This window comes from Mesoplodon bidens, assembly GCF_964165515.1.
Source record: "Mesoplodon bidens genome assembly, chromosome: 2".
Lineage (NCBI taxonomy): Eukaryota > Metazoa > Chordata > Mammalia > Artiodactyla > Ziphiidae > Mesoplodon > Mesoplodon bidens.
The window spans coordinates 63,080,102-63,098,608 of NC_138177.1; the positions used below are offsets into that span (position 1 = coordinate 63,080,102).

Here is an 18,507-nt window from a genome sequence, read left to right on the forward strand (position 1 = left end):
GTGTCCCCTGCATCGGCAGGCGGACTCTCAACCACTGCGCCACCAGGGAAGCCCTGTACATAACTTTTGATGCAGCAAATTAGCATTTAGGAATTTATCATATGGATTCACCCTATGGCTTCAGTCACATCAGAACACAAGGATGCAAGTATGTGGCTGTTAATCATAGTATTGTTTGACATGGTAAACATACACGGAGGCCAGAGGGACTGATGGACAAATTACGGTACATTCATGAGATGATATACTAGGTATCTGTTAAAAAGAATGAGGTAGACATGCAGGAGTCGATCTGCACAGATGTCCACACTTTGTCGTAAAGTGAAAAAAGCAAGTTATGGAACATGAGACAGAGAGCAACCCTAGTTTTTCCTTCTCTCTCCCACTAAGGAGAATTCTTGGCTTCTCCATCTCTTTTCTCCTGTCACCTTTCCTTCCCCACCCACCACACCAGTAGGCATATTTAATAGATCAGGATTGGGACTGAGTCTCTCCCCAAGAAAGACAAGAAGAAGACAGAAAGCGAGGAAAGGAGGGAAAAGTGGGGCTTTGGAATATATTCAGACGAGTGCCTCACACATAGAAAAGTTCAGAAAGAAACTTACCATGGCTATCTTTAGGGAGTGGGACAGGATGTGAAAGATGAGGATGATTTTTACCTTTCCGTCATTTTGAAAATGTCCTTTCCTAGGAGTATGTATTATTCTTACAACAAAAATTAACAGAACGTGTGAATATATTGAAATGGACTTGAGGTCACGGGGAGGGGGAAGGGTAAGCTGGGATGAAGTGAGAGAGTGGCATGGACATATATACACTCCCAAATGTAAAATAGATAGCTAGTGGGAAGCAGCTGTATAGCACAGGGAGATCAGCTCAGTGTTTTGTGACCACCTAAAAGTATGGGATAGGGAGGGTGGAAGGGAGACGCAAGAGGGAGGGGATAGGGGGATTTATGTCTACATATAGCCGATGCACTTTGTTGTACAGCAGAAACCAACACACCATTGTAAAGCAATTATACTCCAATAAAGATGTTAAAAAAAATTAACAGAACGTGTGAGTATATTGTAAGTCCTCCTCGAAGCCTTGAAGAAGCCTCTGTACCTCCGTATCAGCCTCTGGTTCCTAAAGAAAATCAACTTTAATTTGTATTCAACATAATTTAAATCTTGTTTTTAAAACTATGTTCAGTTTTGTTTTTGTATTTCTTTCTCCTTTTTTAAAAAAAATTTATGGTCTACATTGATGATGCTGAGCAGACTTTCACGGGCTAGTCCAGGGGACCTCAGCATGACCTGTAACACCTTCTTCAATAAGAAAATGCTTCCCAAGTTCTAAACTACCAACTGGCAAACTAACTTTTGAAACCCAATTCGTCTTACAGCTGAGATTTGACTGAATTATATTTTTAAGTAAAATTTGGGAAATACCTTTAAATTACTTAATGTTGGTAGTGCTAACAGACAGATGACTGCATATATAATCACAGATACACACATAGATACTCTCAGGAGAAGTACTCTGAGCTAATACTAAAGATTGCACATCTTGTTGTATGTGAATTAATTCCAAATTGTTTTATGAAACATAAAGAACTTAATATTTTATGTTGCACCATAAAAGGAACTTCTATTGAGTAAAAATAAATGATGGAGTGACAAGAAGGGAGCTGAGGGCAATGCGGTGATTTGGATAAAAATGGAATAATGGACACCTTCTCCTCTAAGGTCAGCAGTTAAGATTTAGCCAAGGTCAGCAGTGACAAAATCATCACTAGAGTCTTGACCTCAATCTAGTTGCTGAAAACAGTATATTAACATTGTAAAACTGTTACAGCAGATGGCAGTCCAGTCACCTCTCAGTAACGCATGCCTAACTGCCCGTGTCCTTGGCTACAGGTGGACAAAAAGCCCACCTGGAGCATTTGCCGGGAGACTGTGTAGAGGGGGGAGGCCCACAGCGTGAGTTCCCTCGTGCACACCTGCGGGGTGAAAACCACCGCCCACCTCGGGATTCCTACCTCACACTCTGATTGTTAAAGGGCTTGCAGGGCATCTGGCCCGTTAGTTCTTTATTTTCACTTTTGCCTGAGCTAAAGGGAAAAAGGGCCAAGTCTGTCGGCATCCACCCCTCTCATTTCTCTTAACTCTGTTGATCTGGATTACTGATAGCCCTTTCCTCTGCTACAACTTTGAAAGCAAATAGTTCAGATCTCACTCGTTTGAAGTAGATCATTGCAGATTCGATTTCTTGAAATACAGAACACCACAGAGCAACTCCTTAATAAGCTCCAGGGAGGAGAAACGGAGGGAAGCTTGGAAATGTGTCACCCAGCGTAAGAACAGAGGGTACATTTACAGAGAGATCATGACCTGCCCAACACCAGGGAAACATAACCAAAAGTATTCCAAACAACATGGTGTACATTCCGTGGACTTGGCCTCACTTACAAGAAAGGCCTCTTTGTTTGATTCAAGTTTAAGTCAGTGAAACTGCCAGTTAATTAAGGAGGTAAGAAAGTCCTTCAGAGAAGCCTTGGGGGCTATGGAGAAAAGAGGATTCAAAAGTACGCGGAGAACGAGCTCCCTCAAAGGCGCGCGGCTTTCTTAATGAAGCGAGGGGACCAACATATATTCCTGTGCCTGGGCGGCGGGCTCAGCGCACTTCCAGCCCCAGACAGCAGTAGGGCAAGCAGCCGCTGAGGGGATCTGGAGGAAAGAGGATTTTCCGTCTTTGTCTCCTGGCCGGATTCCATCCGCTCACCAGGCAGCCTGTGGTTTGGCGTCCTGAGCCCGAGCCCTGAGCCCAGAGGGGTAACGCCAACCGTCCCCAGCCTGCCTCTCATTGCAACACAGAGAACGAACGAAGCCTTATCTCTTTGTATTCAATTCATATTTTCTGAGAACCCACAAGATTCATCATACCTAACAGAAATTTCACGCTCATGGGAAAGTCTACAGTCCCAGCCCTCAAGGCAACCTCTTATAAGTTTGATTAAAGATGACTCAGAGTCTGGATTCCGAAGCTGTTCAACCACAAGGCACTGGGAGAAACCACCTAGAGAAGTTCTGAAAAACACCCTCAGGGTCACCCTGGTGCCGTGGCTGGCCTATGGACTTCTGCCACGCACCTGGCTGGTGGGTCTATGCCATCTTTAGGCTCTTCTCTGTCTGCACCGTGCTCCTGGCTTCCTGACCAAATGTGTCATTTCTGGCTTCCTCCCTTTGCCTGGACTGATATCCCAGACCCTGGACTTGCTTCTGTTCTTATCGTGTTGACCCTGGTAACTTCCCAGCTCCAGTGTCTTCTGAGGCTCTTGCTCAAGTGGGGACAGGTGGCTCTGCTCTGCCTCCGTCCCCTCCTTCCCTGAGGACCACTCCCCTGCCTGTTGCCCATGTTGCATAGGTCTAGACCTGGATCTTCCCTCTGCTCAGCCCCTTAGGGCTGACATCATGTCTGCACGGTCTTCAGAGCTAGGAAACTCAGTATCTACCTGGAATGGCGCCCCTCCTCCGCAGGGGCCTCCCCCAGCCTCCCCAGGTCCCAGATGCTTTCAGGGCACCTTCCCCACAGTGAGTGACCTTGTTCTGTGCTGGAGATGGCTATTCCAACCTGCGATGATGGTATATGCGTCTCTGTGCCCTTTCTTCTGGACTGATCTATCTCATCTTCCAAACTTATGTTCTTAGCCCACTGTAAACCAGGGTCCCACACCCACCAGCACCAAATTCTCAGCACTAGACTTCAACACTGCCCTCCCCCCGAAAGCTCCCCTGGGTAACCAGAACCTCTAGGGGCAAAACACGCACGGGTCTGGAGGAGCTGAGGCTGGTCAAGAAACAACTCATTACCAGTAGTTCCTTCCTCTGACTCAATGACATGTTTGAGCAGGGCTGTCTCCCTGCTCTCCTGCTTGGGTCATAAGGTGATTATGAGGTCAGAAGGTTCAAGTAAAGGCACCCTGGGAACCATAAAGCCCTGAGAAATGGAAGAAACCAGCACTGCTGTCAGCCAGGTGGAGGGTCCCACACTGGCGTCCTCACCTAGATCAGCAGGGCTAAGGCCACAGGCTGCAGCCCCCAGGCTACGTCTGTGCTGAGCCCCTCTCTGCTCCCCCAAACTGTGTCCTTGCCTCTGCCATCGACAGCATTGCACCTTATTACAAGCACTAGCTCCACGTGCAGACAGCATCTCTTCAGTCCCTGCACACCCACAGTGCCTGACACACAGAAGGAAATTTACACATGAGGAATGAATGCATAAATGAACAAAGGTGTGGTTTTACACACTGACTGAGAAGCAGATGGAACACTCTTACAAAGCAGCAGTGATCAGGATGATGTCACGCTCTCTCGAGCCTCTGCCCCAAGTAAAGACACTGTAGCCCTTACTTTAGCCCCTCCCCGGGACTCACCTGTATGGCTCCATGGTCCGAATGCCGTAGAACAACGCCTCCTCCAGCAGCCCGAGGTTGATGCAGGCGTCCATGGCACAGTCGAGCACCTTCAGCTGGTAGATGTTGATATCAGGAAGCCGCTCTGCATTGCTGCTTAGGATCGTCTGGCACATGGCCAGAACCTGTTCCCACTCTGTTATTAACCTTAGTTAAGGATTCATTGTCTTCATCAAGAAAAAACAAAAGTAAAATGAGATTCTCGAAAAGGCTGAAGAGCTCCCAGGCACAGGAGGGAAGGAAGCGCCCATTATTTTGCACAGATGAGCTGCCTGAAAACACACTTGAGAAACAAAAACATGTAAGTGGTGTCTCAGAGAAGGAAATTCTGTTTACATCAACAAACCATCTTCCAACCAAGCCTGTGCTCTGAGGGATTAGATTTCCAGAGAACCATTCTTCCTTCCTATTCCTACATGTATTCTCTTTAAACCTAGCCATGAAATAAATGCAGCTGTTTATTAAATGAGCTGAAGACTAAGTAAGTTAGTTCAGTTTAAAATTATTTACTCTGTTAGTTTCTGTTTCAAAAATGATCTGAAATTAAAGAAGCTTTAGAGAGACTCCTTTTAAAAAAGGAGGAGCTCATTTTTGCTTCTGTGCCATTTGAACCTTGGGCATATAAGAAACCAAAAACACAACCCCAGGCACACACTAGGGGAAACAACTTAAAGAAATCCATTTCCACTGGATCTCAAATTTAAAGTTTTTGATTATAAAACAAAAGTGATTCAAGTCTATACTTAACCAAATAAAGGTATTCTTATTTTAAACCCCCAAAGTAAAAGATAAATATTAAGAACATGTAGCTTATGTACATAAATTGCAGGCAGGGGGAAAGGGTGCTTTAAAAAGGGTGGGGAGAAGACCCAGTGTTCAGTTCGGAGCCACAATGACTTTCCGATTAACCGTGAGTCCATAACTTACTCTCATGGAGCCCAGTGCGACCTCACTTTTTAAAACTGACAAGGCAGTCAGAGCACTGAGGAAGTGGTGCATGCAGCACGCCTCGAGTCCTTCAGGTGAACTCCCTCAGAAGCACAGCTGCAGGTGAGAGAGAAGGCAGGCCCCAGGGACCTGACACAGTTTCTTCCCTTTGATGCTGTGTTAGGCAAGACTGAGGCCGAGGAGGACGCTGGGCTGGGGCTGCCCGGCCCCCACTCCTCTCTCACCTTCAACCTGTGTAGCTCCGAATTCATCTGCTTCCATAGGCTGGAATTCCACAGGGCGCAAGGTTTGCAGATTTACAGAAATGGCATAGCATTTGACCGCAGAAAAAGCTGGATTTAAATCTAAGCTAGTTCTGTCACTGGTCAGATTTGAGGTTCTGAGGACGTCACCTGTGCTTCGAAGTAGGCCAGAAATAAAAATGCCAAATGTCGCTGTAAGAATTAACTAAGATACCGTACGTAAAGTTTTTAAAAACGCTTCACGTGTTCTCTCCTGAGCCAGGCAGAATTGTGTACCTGGGACACAGCGGGAGAACATTTAGTGTCTTGCACAAGATCACACTGCACAAATATCTGTGCCTTCCTCCTCCTTTTACTGTCACGACCTACGAGCGTGACCAGCTTAAGGAAGATGGTTCAGTGGAGTAAGGTGGATGGCATTTGCCCGCCACACACCCACACCCTGCCTGACTCTCACACAGCCCAGGGCTCTCCACCGCGCCTCCAACTCAAAGCCTCTTCCTCAGGTCCTAATACAGTATCCCCCGTCCTGGACAGATGGTCCACCTGTCCTTTGCCCTCCCTCCAGCAAAATCTACCTTTTCCACAGTTCAGACTCTCAGGGCACTGCTTTCCAACACATCAGTGAACACTTTTGATAAACCAATCAAGCCACTTGCGTGAGTGGGAGCTCCTATTTTTATGAACCCTCACAGGAAATATATTTTTCTTTCAGTGGGGGCCTCTGGTGGCATAATACCTTACCCCACAGGCCTGACTTCCTGGTTAGTACTTCAGGCCCCCTAACACATGGCTGAGGGCCTTTCTGTACATAACACTCCGTAACTTTAGGATGAGTCCTATCTCTGAGGAGTTGCCTCTGGTCTCGGAAGAGGCACATTTATTGAAGAAAAGTGACTTGATGACTTTCTGTTGTATTCACCTGACGCACATGTTTAAAGTTTGCGGCATGTGGCCCCCAGAGGCTGGGGGAAGCAGTATCTTAGGCAACGCACTGGTTTCGTAACAGACTGCCAGGCTGAGCTCTGTGGCTTTTCATCCTAGGATTAGATATTTGATGGATTGTCAGGAGGAATGCCTGTCTCTTACACAATGCCAGACATTTCTGTGGCAAGACTTTGACTCTATTTTAACATCATGTTGCATGACCTCCATAATTATTTGCCTGTTCATTTACATATGCTCCAACTCATTTTAAAGAGGTTTGAGGTGACAAGCCTTAGAAGTAAAAACCAGATGCAGCCGCTGACAGGAATACATCTACTTTATCGCCCAGCAAGCTGGGAGGGAGGGACCACGTGACAACTTCCCTTCGAAACACTGGCAACAGTCACCTGGCAAACAAGGCAAACCTTTCCTGTAAAACACATCACTGAGCAAAAAAATGGAATAATTTTAACTAAGAGGCTTTTCTCCCAAGCTAATGCTGACCTGTATTTGCGTTTTCTGTGTGTTGACCACAAGTCACTCTGCTCCAGTGAGGGGAGCAGGGAAGACAGCCCACCCGAAGAGAACAGACTATCGATGACAGAACAGGCACCTTTCTGCAGACTTTTCCATGACCATAAGACGACTGGGGGAAAAGAGAAAGGGGAACACAGTGAATCCACCTGGGAGTTAATCAACTCCTTGAGACTCAAAGACTGACAGACCACGGGCTCTTACAATCCTCCAGTGCTTACAGTCCTCCCGAGGTCCCCTCACTATTTACGCCAAGAAAGTGTATTGTGAAGCAACTCCCATTGCCATTGCAGTCATGGTTGACTACAGTCATTAAATTATAAGGATTCCAAGTTATGCTTTTTAAAGATGTAGGTTACGGGAGGAAGGGAATCCAGAAATTTGCTACCTTGTACATAGAGAGAGTACTACTTACTGTCCCACTAATCCTGCCTATAAATTTGGATTATCATCTAATGGTGGAGAGGAATTCATGCTGACCTTACCATATCTTCCTTAGCCATTACTGAAATTGTTGGCTGGGGTCAAGGATGCAACCTGTGACCACTGAACAGAATGAAGCTCTTTGGCTCGTGGAGAGGTCAAACCCTGGACATGGATTCATTAATACTAGGCTCCAACCAGTAAGGAAGCAATCCTACAAAACAACTCAATCCACAGGTAAAAGGATACTCCAATGTGCCTTCAGTTCTTCGATCTTTTTCAGGGATTCTTGAACTTCCTTCCATACTTGTTCATCACCAGTTAGCATATCAGCATCCTGCTCAGGCCAAATTAAAAGAACAGAGGAAGACAAATTCCTCAATTAAAAAATGGGCAAAGGATCTGAATAGATATTTCTCCAGAGAAGATATACAGATGGCCAATAAACACATGAAAAGATGCTCAATATTATTAGCCATTGGGGAAATGCAAATCAAAACCACAAGGAGATACCATTTCTTAACTAGGATGGTTATAATCAAAAAGATAATAACAAATGTTGGGAAGGTTGTGGAAAAATTGGAAGCCTCATGCATTAGTGGTAGGAATGTAAAATGGTGCAGCCACTTTGGAAAACAGTTTGGCAGTTATTCTAAAAGTTAAACAGAGTTACTGTACAACAATTCCACTCCATAGATGTATATGCAATAAAAATGAGAATATATGTTCACATAAAAACTTGTGCATAAATGTTCACAGCAGCACTATTCATAATAGCAAATAAAGTAGAAACAACCCAAATGTCCATCAACCAATGAATGGATAAACAAAATGTGGTATAGCCATACAATGGAATATTAGTTGACAATAAAAAGAAATGAAGTACTGGGCTTCCCTGGTGGCGCAGTGGTTAAGAATCTGCCTGCCAATGCAGGGGACAAGGGCTCAAGCCCTGGTCCGGGAACTTCCCACATGCCGCGGAGCAACGAAGCCTGTGCGCCACAACTACTGAGCCTGCGCTCTAGAGCCCGTGAGCCACAACTACGGAAGCCCACATGCCTAGAGCCCGTGCTATGCAACAAGAGAAGCCAACGCAATGAGAAGCCCACGCACCTCAATGAAGAGTAGCCCCTACTCGCCGCAACTAGAGAAAGCACACACACAGCAAGGAAGACCCAACGCAGCCAAAAATAAATAAATTTAAAAATTAAAAAAAAAGAAATGAAGTACTAACCATGCTACAACATGGATGAACCTTAAAAAACATCATGCTTAGTGAAAGAAGCCAGTCACAAAGGACCATATATTGTATGATTCCACCCATATGAAATGCTCAGAATAGATAAATCCATAGAGACAGGAAAGTAGATTAGTAAATGGCTAGGGCAGGGGGTGGTGGGTAGGGAGAACGGGGGAGTGACTACTAATGAGTTTTTTGGGGGTGATGAAAATGTTCTAAAATCAATCATGTTGATGGTTCCATAACTCTTTGAATACATGAAAAGCTATTGAATTGTACACTTTAACTGATTGAATCGTACCATATGTGAATTATATCTCAATAAAGCTTACATATATACATATATGTATGTATGTATTTATCAGGAAGGGGAACAGAGGTAAGAGAAAGAATCATTTGTCAGGAGACCCAAGGATAACACTTTAAAAAAAAATAAATTTATTTATTTATTTATTTATTTATTTATTTTTGGCGGCATCAGGTCTTCGCTGCTGCATGCGGGCTTTCTCTAGTCGTGGCCAGCGGGGGCTACTCTTCATTGCGGGGCGTGGGCTTCTCACTGTGGTGGCTTCTCCTGTTGCAGAGCACAGGCTCTAGGTGCATGGGCTTCAGTAGTTGTGGCATGCAGGCTCAGTAGTTGTGGCTCACGGGCTTAGTAACCCTGTGGCATGTGGGATCTTCCTGGACCAGGGCTTGAACCCATGTCCCCTGCATTGGCAGGCGGATTCTTAACCACTGCGCCCTCAGGGAAGTCCCGACACTTCAATCAAATATTGAGTTATCAATCAAAATGAAGTTAGGTAAAAGATGAGCATAACTACACCCATGTGAACCAATGTTGACTTCTGCAAAAACTAAAGAAAAAAAACTTAAAAAGAAAAATGAAGGTAGCAAAACCTTCAAAATGAAGGTAGGAGTTACCATTTATTCACTGTCTGTCTTCCTACTGAGTCCTCTATTTTTCCTGTATGTCCACATTTCAAGAGCTCAGTAGCCACGTGTGGCTGTGGCTACCATATTGGGCAGCACAGACAGAGAACAGTTCTATCATCACAGAAAGTTCTACTGGATGGCACTGCTTTAAAGAGGCTAACCAAAGGGTAAGAAATTCTCATCAGACTCTACTCAAAACCAGGTGTTCCATATCCACTATATTCTCAGTGGATGTCGGGGAGAAGAGCCATTCTAGAAAGTGATATCAAATCACAGCCACTGTGGGGTGATGGTAAAGGTGAGGGAAGGAAGACTTTTTCAAACTATATGTATCTCCCTGGAGATTCTTACATGCCTACGAGGGGAGGTTTACAGAATGACCCCTGTGAGAACCACTGCCAGAGTAAGCCTATGTTACTGGTGGGAAGATACATGTCACTCAAAGTGTGCCAGGGCAGAAAAAAAGGAGGGCCACCAAGTACCACAGAAAAGAGATCTCAAGAATGGGAGAGGCAGTGGGTGTGTGTAGGAGGAAATGTGTGCATTTGTGTGAGTGTGTCTGTGTGACAGGGCTTTATGAGTCTCTGTGTACGTGTGTTGTACATATGTGTAATATAATAGGGTGGTTTTTAAAAAGACACCATAAGTGGACCCTACTTCTTTTAGGAAATTCCAAGTAAGAACCTAGTGTTTTGTGTGTATAAGAGGGAAATAAAAATCAATTGCTTTTGAAAGGTTAAACATCAGTCTCCCTCCAAATACCTGCTGTAAGTCCATCTCCATCTCCTGAAGCCACAGTTCCACCATATCGCAAAAGCCTTTAATAACTTCCTAGTGCCTCCCAGTTGAGGCCCCCACATTAAAACTTGACAACCATTCGACAGAGAAATTAAAACCTTTACAGACAAGCAAAAGTTAAGAGAATTCAGCACCACCAAACCAGCTTTACAACAAATGCTAAAGGAACTTCTCCAGGCAGGAAACACAAGAGAAGGAAAAGTCCTACATAAACAAACCCAAAACAATTAAGAAAATGGTAATAGGAACATACATATCGATAATTATCTTCAATGTAAATGGATTAAATGCTCCAACCAAAAGAGATAGACTGGCTGAATGGATACAAAAACAAGACGCATATATATGCTGTCTATAAGAGACTCACTTCAGACCTAGGGACACATACAGACTGAAAGTGAGGAGATGGAAAAAGATATTCCATGCAAATGGAAGCCAAAAGAAAATTGGAGCAGTAATTCTCATATCAAACAAAACAGACTTTAAAATAAAGACTATTACAAGAGACAAAGAAGGACACTACATAATGATCAAGGGATCAATCCAAGAAGAAGATATAACAATTGTAAATAGTTATACACCCAACACAGGAGCACCTCAAAACATAAGGCAAATGCTAACAGCCATAAAAGGGGAAATCAACAGTAACACAATAACAGCAGGGGACTTTAACACCTCACTTTCACCAATGGAGAGATCATCCAAAATGAAAATAAATAAGGAAACATAAGCTTTAAATGACACATTACACAAGATGGACTTGATTGATATTTATAAGACATTCCATCCAAAAAACAACAGAATACACTTTCTTCTCAAGTGCTCATGGAACATTCTCCAGGATAGATCATATCTTGGGGCACAAACAAAGGCTTGGTAAATTTAAGAAAACTGAAATCATATCAAGTATCTTTTCCAACCACAACACTATGAGACAATGTCAATTACAGGAAAAAAACTGAAAAAAACACAAACACATGGAGGCTAAACAATACATTACTAAATAACCAAGAGATCACTGAAGAAATTAAAGAGGAAATCAAAAAATACCTAGAAACAAAAGACAATGAAAACACGATGACCCAAAACCTATGGGATGCAGCAAAAACAGTTCTAAGAGGGAAGTTTATACCAATACAATCCTACCTCAAGAAACAAGAAAAATCTCAAAAACACAACCTAACCTTACACCTAAAGCAACTGGGGAAAGAAAAACAAATAACCCCAAAGTTAGCAGAAGGAAAGAAATGATAAAGATCAGATCAGAAATAAATGAAAAAGAAATGAAGGAAACAATAGCAAACATCAATAAAACTAAAAGCTGGTTCTTTGAGAAGATAAACAAAATTGATAAACCATTAGCCAGACCCATCAAGAAAAAAAGGGAAAAGACTCAAGTCATCAGAATTAGAAATGAAAAAGGAGAAGTAACCACTGACATGGCAGAAATACAAAGGACCATGAGAGATTACTACAAGCAACTCTATGCCAATAAAATGGACAACCTGGAAGAAATGGACAAATTCTTAGAAAAGCACAACCTTCCAAGACTGAACCAGGAAGAAATAGAAAATATAGACAGACCAATCACAAGCACTGAAATTGAAACTGTGATTAAAAATCTTCCAACAAACAAAAGCCCAGGACCAGATGGCTTCACAGGCGAATTCGATCAAACATTTAGAAGAGTTAACACCTATCCTGCTCAAACTCTTCCAAAATATAGCAGAGGAAGGAACACTCCCAGACTCATTCTACGAGGCCACCATCACCCTGATACCAAAACCAGACAGAGATGTCACAAAAGAGAAAACTACAGGCCAATAACACTGATGAACACAGATGCAAAAATCCTCAACAAAATACTACCTAACAGAATCCAACAGCACATTAAAAGGATCATACACCATGATCAAGTGGGGTTTATCCCGGGAATGCAAGGATTCTTCAATATATGCAAATTGGGCTTCCCTGGTGGTGCGGTGGTTGAGAGTCCACCTGCCGATGCAGGGGACACGGGTTCGTGCCCCGGTCCGGGAGGATCTCACATGCCGTGGAGTGGCTGGGCCCGTGAGCCATGGCCGCTGGGCCTGCGCGTCCGGGGCCTGTGCTCCGCAACGGGAGAGACCACAACAGTGAGAGGCCCGCGTACTGCAAAAAAAAAAAAAAAAAAAAAAAAAAAAATTTATATATATATATATATATATATATATGCAAATCAATCTATGTGATATACACCATATTAACAAATTGAAGGAGAAAAACCATATGATCATCTCAACAGATGCAGAAAAAGCTTTTGACAAAATTCAACACCCATTTATGATAAAAACTCTCCAGAAGGTAGGCATAGAGGGAACGTACCTCAACATAATAAAGGCCATATATGACAAACCCACAGCCAACACTGTTCTCAATGGTGAAAAACTGAAACCATTTCCTCTAAGATCAGGAAGAAGACAAAGTTCCCCACTCTCGCCACTATTATTCAACATAGTTTTGGAAGTCCTAAGCATGGCAATTAAAGAAGAAAAATAAATAAAATGAATCCAAATCGGAAAAGAAGAAGTAAAACTGTCACTGCTTGCAGATGACATGATACTATACTTAGAGAATTCTAAAGATGCTACCAGAAAACCACTAGAACTAGTCAATGAATTTGGTAAAGTAGCAGGATACAAAATTAATGCACAGAAATCTGTTGCATTCCTATACACTAACAATGAAAAATCTGAAGGAGAAATTAAGGAAACACTCCCATTTACCAATGCAACAAAAAGAATAAAATACCTAGGAATAAACCTACCTAAGGAGACAAAAGACCTGTGCACAGAAAACTATAAGACACTGAATAAAGAAATTAAAGATGATACAAACAGATGGACAGACATACCATGTTCTTGGATTTCACAATCAACATTGTGTAAATGACTATACTACCCAAAGCTATCTACAGATTCAGTGCAATCCCTGTCAAACTACCAATGGCATTTTTCACAGAACTAGAACAAAAAATTCCACAATTTGTATGGAAACACAGAAGTCCCTGAATAGCCAAAGCAATCTTGAGAAAGAAAAATGGAGTTGGAGGAATTAGGCTCCCTGACTTCAGACTAAACTACAAAGCTACAGTAATGAAAACAGTATGGTACTGGCACAAAAACAGAAATATAGATCAAGGGAACAAGACAGAAAGCCCAGAGATAAACTCACGCACATATGGTCACCTTATCTTTGATAAAGGAGGCAAGAATATACAATGGAGAAAAGACAACCTCTTCAATAAGTGGTGCTGGGAAAACTGGACAGCTACATGTAAAAGAATGAAATTAGAACACTTCCTAACCCCGTGCACAAAAATAAACTCCAAATGGATTAAAGACCTAAATATAAGGCCAGACACTGTAAAACGCTTAGAGGAAGACATAGGTAGAACACTCTATGACATAAATCACAGCAAGATCCTTTTGGACCCAACTCCTAGAGAAATGAAAATAAAAACAAAAGTAAAAAAATGGGACCTAATTAAACTTAAAAGCTTTTGCGCAGCAAAGGAAACTATAAAGAAGAAGAAAAGACAATGGGAGAAAATAGTTGCAAATGAATCAACGGACAAAGGATTAATCTCCAAAATATACAAGCAGCTAATGCAGCTCAATACCAAAAAAACAAACGACCCAATCCAAAAATGGGCAGAAGACCTAAACAGACATTTCTTCAAAGAAGATATACACAGATTGTTAGCAAACACATGAAAGGATGCTCAACATCACTAATCATCAGAGAAATGCAAATCAAAACTACAATGAGGTATCACCTCACACCAGTCAGAATGGCTATCATCAAAAAATCTACAAAAATAAATGCTGGAGAGGGTGTGGAGAAAAGGGACCCTCTTGCACTGTTGGTGGGAATGTAAATTGATATAGCCACCATGGAGAACAGTACGCAGGTTCCTTAAGAAACTAAAAATTGAATTACCATATGACCCAGCAATCCCACTACTGGGCATATACCCTGAGAAAACCATAATTCAAAAAGAGACATGTACCACAATGTTCATTGCAGCACTATTTACAATAGCCAGGACACAGAAGCAACCTAAGTGTCCATCGACAGATGAATGGATAAAGAAGATGTGGCACATATATACAATGGAATATTACTCAGCCGTAAAAAGAAACGAAACTGAGTTATTTGTAGTGAGGTGGATGGACCTAGAGTCTGTCCTACAGAGTGAAGTCAGAAAAAGAAAAACAAATACCGTATGCTAACACATATATGAAATGTAAAAAAAAAAAATGGTTCTGATGAACCTAGGGGCAGGACAGGAATAAAGATGCAGAGGTAGAGAATGGACTTGAGGGCATGGGGAGGGGGAAGGGTAAGCCGGGATGAAGTGAGAGAGTGACATGTACATATATACACTACCAAATGTAAAATAGATAGCTAGTGGCAAGCAGCCGCATAGCACAGGGAGATCAGCTCGGTGATTTGTGACCACCTAGAGGGGTGTTTTAGGGAGGGTGGGAGAGAGACGCAAGAGGGAGGGGATATGGGGATATATGTATATGTATAGCTGATTCACTTTGTTATACAGCAGAAACTAACACACCACTGTAAAGCAATTATACTCCAGTAAAGATAAAGATGTAAAAAAAAAAAAAATCTTGACAACCATGGCAGTTCTTGATTAAATTTTTGTTTTATATTTCACTACCAGCAGCTCAAACCTTAGGCTCTAGGCAAAATATCTCACTTGTTACACTCTGTGGTAGGCAGACACATGCATCCCCAAAGATGTCCACGTCCTGATCCCCAGAACCCGTGAATATGTTAGCATACATGGCGAAGGGGAATTAAGTTGCAAGTGGCATTCAGACTGTTGGTCAGCTGACCTTAAAATTAAGAGACTGTCCTGGACTACCTAAGTGGGCCCAGTGGAATCACAAGGTTCCTTAAAAGCGGAAGGAGGCAGAAGAGAAGGTCAGAGCAATGTGATGTGAGGAGGGCTTAACCTGCCTTTGCTGGCCTTGAAGACAGAGAAAGAGACCCACAGAGGAAAGAATACAGGCAGCCTGCAGAAGCTGGAAAAGGCAGGGAAACGGATTCTCTCCTGGAGCCTCCAGAAAGAATGTAGCCCTGGCAAGACTTTGATTTTAGCCCAGTGAGGCCAGTGTGAGGCTTCTGACCTCCAGCACTGTAGATAATAAGTTTGTGTTAAGTCACTAATTTTATGACAATTGTTACAGCTGCCATAGGAAACTGATACAGCCCCTAACATGCTCCTGCTCTTCTGGCCACTGGGACTTGGTACATGACCCTCCTGGTACCTGAAGTTAATTAATTCCATCACTCATCTATTCAATTAAAATTTACTGGGTGCCAACTGGGCATTGTTCTAGGCACGGAGGATAGAGCAGTGAAGACATCAGACAGTCACAGCGTTCACGCTCAAGAGTGAGAAGGAGCATGGGATGACAGAAGACACACACACACACACACACACACAAATTATATTTGTCAGAGGGAAAAACAAATAAACAGGGAAGAGCGATGGGGAGTACTAGTCCCAGGGAGTGTAGCATGATCGGGGAAGCCATCGCTGAGAAGATGACTTAGAGGTGAAGAAGAGGTGAAGCAGCAGAGGTGAGAGTTCTAGGAACAGCAAGGAGGCTGGTGTGGATAGAGGTCCTGGGCTGTCGTTTGAGCGCATGTCAGATTGTCCCCATTTCAACAGTAATATAGGTCTTATTCTTCTTTGATCCTACCTCTCCCAAATACCTACCACAGAACCATGTATGTAACAAAAGCACAGTTAAATGTCTGTAGAATGGATTTGGAAGAAGAAAACTACCATTTATTTGATCATGATCTGGATGACTCTTGTATGTATTTCAATTATTCCTCACAACATCCTTGTAGGGCATCAATGCCTACAATGAACAAATGAGGCACAAGACAGTCTTAAAGCTTAAGTAACAGTTACAAATGTCCTTCTGCCCCTAACTGCCAGGGGTAAGATTCAAATTCAAGTCTGTCTGGCTCTGGAGCCCGTGCTCTTTCTACTGTCTTCGTGTTGAATTTGAATTTGTCTTTCTCCTAGGCTTGCTTAAAAGGTGAAACTCATGTTTGTGAGACAGTTAAGTTCAACACATACTCAACTCATGGCCCCTATGATCTTCCTAGTCATAGCACTTGGAAAAGGGCAATAAAATCCTCCAACGTGGAACCCACAGTGGAACTTGCATTCTTCCACCAAGCAGAGTGAGACCATGGCCCAAGGCAGAGCAATTTCATATGGGAATTATATTCACAACGAAATCCCCACCATTATCTAATTAGCTGTTTTTTGGGGTTGAGGCTAAGGCTTTATTTACTTAACAGAAGAGCAGGCAAGCTTTGAAATTGTTTCCAAACATTCAGAAACAATAGCTCTTGGGAGCACTTTATACTGGAGCTAGACAAAGCTACATTCACTCACAGCTAGCCATCCACGCCAGGAGGGTTTCACCAAGGTGATAGTCTCCACTCGCAGGTTCCCAGCGCACCTTACCTTGCTGCCATGTCCTGACCCTCCTGTCCCATTCTGTCACTTCTTCTGTAACTGTCCCTATAATGGGGTCTACCTCCCCTCTTTCCACAGCAACCAGGTAGGAGGAGATCATTCACAGGGGTGTGTGTGTGTGTGTGTGTGTGTGTGTATGTGTGTGTGTGTACGTGTGTAATATATATACACAAGCAGAGAAACTACTTAGGGAAGCATAAATTAAATCTTCTAATTTTTCAATTTACAAATATAAGAGTAAATGAGTGTGCTCTTTTTCACAGTCCCTGACGTATGAAATTAGTAAATTTATTTCATTATTTCTTATCCAAACATATCAAAGATGCTTGCTATCATTTAGGGAAAGAATTCCTTTTTGAACTTCAGCTTTACTATGTAAAAGGAGCTTGAATAGGTGAGTCCCGAAATTTGTTTTCAGTAGGGGGAGAACACTATATATATAAAATAAAATGTACTATTGCTGAGTTTTCTACAAACGATCAAAATAATTTGGACTCTAAGCAGAAGGGTTCCTGAGAAGCTCCACTCTGCTGGGAAATGATGAAGAGAATGAGGAACGTGTTGGTTGCAGCAACAACAGCACCTCTGTCCTGACCCCTGTGTGTCCCTGGCAAGGCCTCCTTTGTCTGCCCTCAGCTTCCTCACTGGTAAAATGAGAAGGTGGTCTCATGACCACTTGAGCCTGGAGCAGTGCACAGCTAGTTCAGCTCTACTTCTGGACGGCTCCCTCGCACAGCTCCAGTAACGTCCTTAAAAAGTGTGTCCTCATTTTAAACAACGAACACATGGAAATAGCTCATCTAAGGCAGGATTGTGCCAGCTGTTCTCAGAATCTTGGCAGGAATGAGTCTCCTGAATTTCTCCCTTCTCCCTTCGACCACTCAAGCTCCTCTACCTGTCCCACCCCCCACCCCAGTGGCCAGGTGCAAACTCCTCACAACTGCAGTCATTGCTCTTGATACTTGATTCCTTCTCATTCGCCCCCTTTCGTTCCTCTCACAGCCCCCCACCCTGCCCGAATCTGAACCATTCCCGGATCCATCTTAATGCCAATACACCTGTTCTTCCAAGTGGAATCCTTTCCCTTTGGATTCTTTCAGGACTAGGATTGCAGTTTCCTACTCTTTTCTTGGATCTCTATTTCCAATCATTTCTCCCGCTTTCTTCCCATTTGTCCCTTTTGGACACAGTGTCGAATGTTCTCGATCAGGAAATGTTGTCTATCCGCCCTCCTGAGCCACCATAGACACTCTGCAAACCTCTCTCTTAGCACCAAGCTGTCATTAATGATCTACTGTTTCCTCAACTAGCTCAGAACTCCCTGAGGGACCATGACCTCATCATAACTATTCCCAGTGCCATCATGGTAAGTTATTCAGTAAATGTTTGGGGACAAAGTAGATGAACGTAGAGAGAGGAGTGATCTTCTACAATCCAT

The 18,507-nt window shown here is 43.1% G+C and overlaps 1 protein-coding gene across 2 annotated transcripts in view; it reads right to left on the minus strand.

The window, feature by feature from the left end:
* The window catches only part of SMYD3 (SET and MYND domain containing 3), a 754,146-nt gene that overhangs the window by 122,542 nt on the left and 613,097 nt on the right, over window positions 1–18,507 (minus strand). For both annotated transcript variants that reach the window (XM_081224651.1, XM_081224650.1), the window contains 2 exons: window positions 7,780–7,867; window positions 4,418–4,592 (listed from right to left, as the gene is read on the minus strand). In XM_081224651.1, the coding sequence (XP_081080777.1) occupies window positions 4,418–4,592; window positions 7,780–7,867 (263 nt within the window). The remainder of the gene's footprint in view (window positions 1–4,417; window positions 4,593–7,779; window positions 7,868–18,507) is intronic.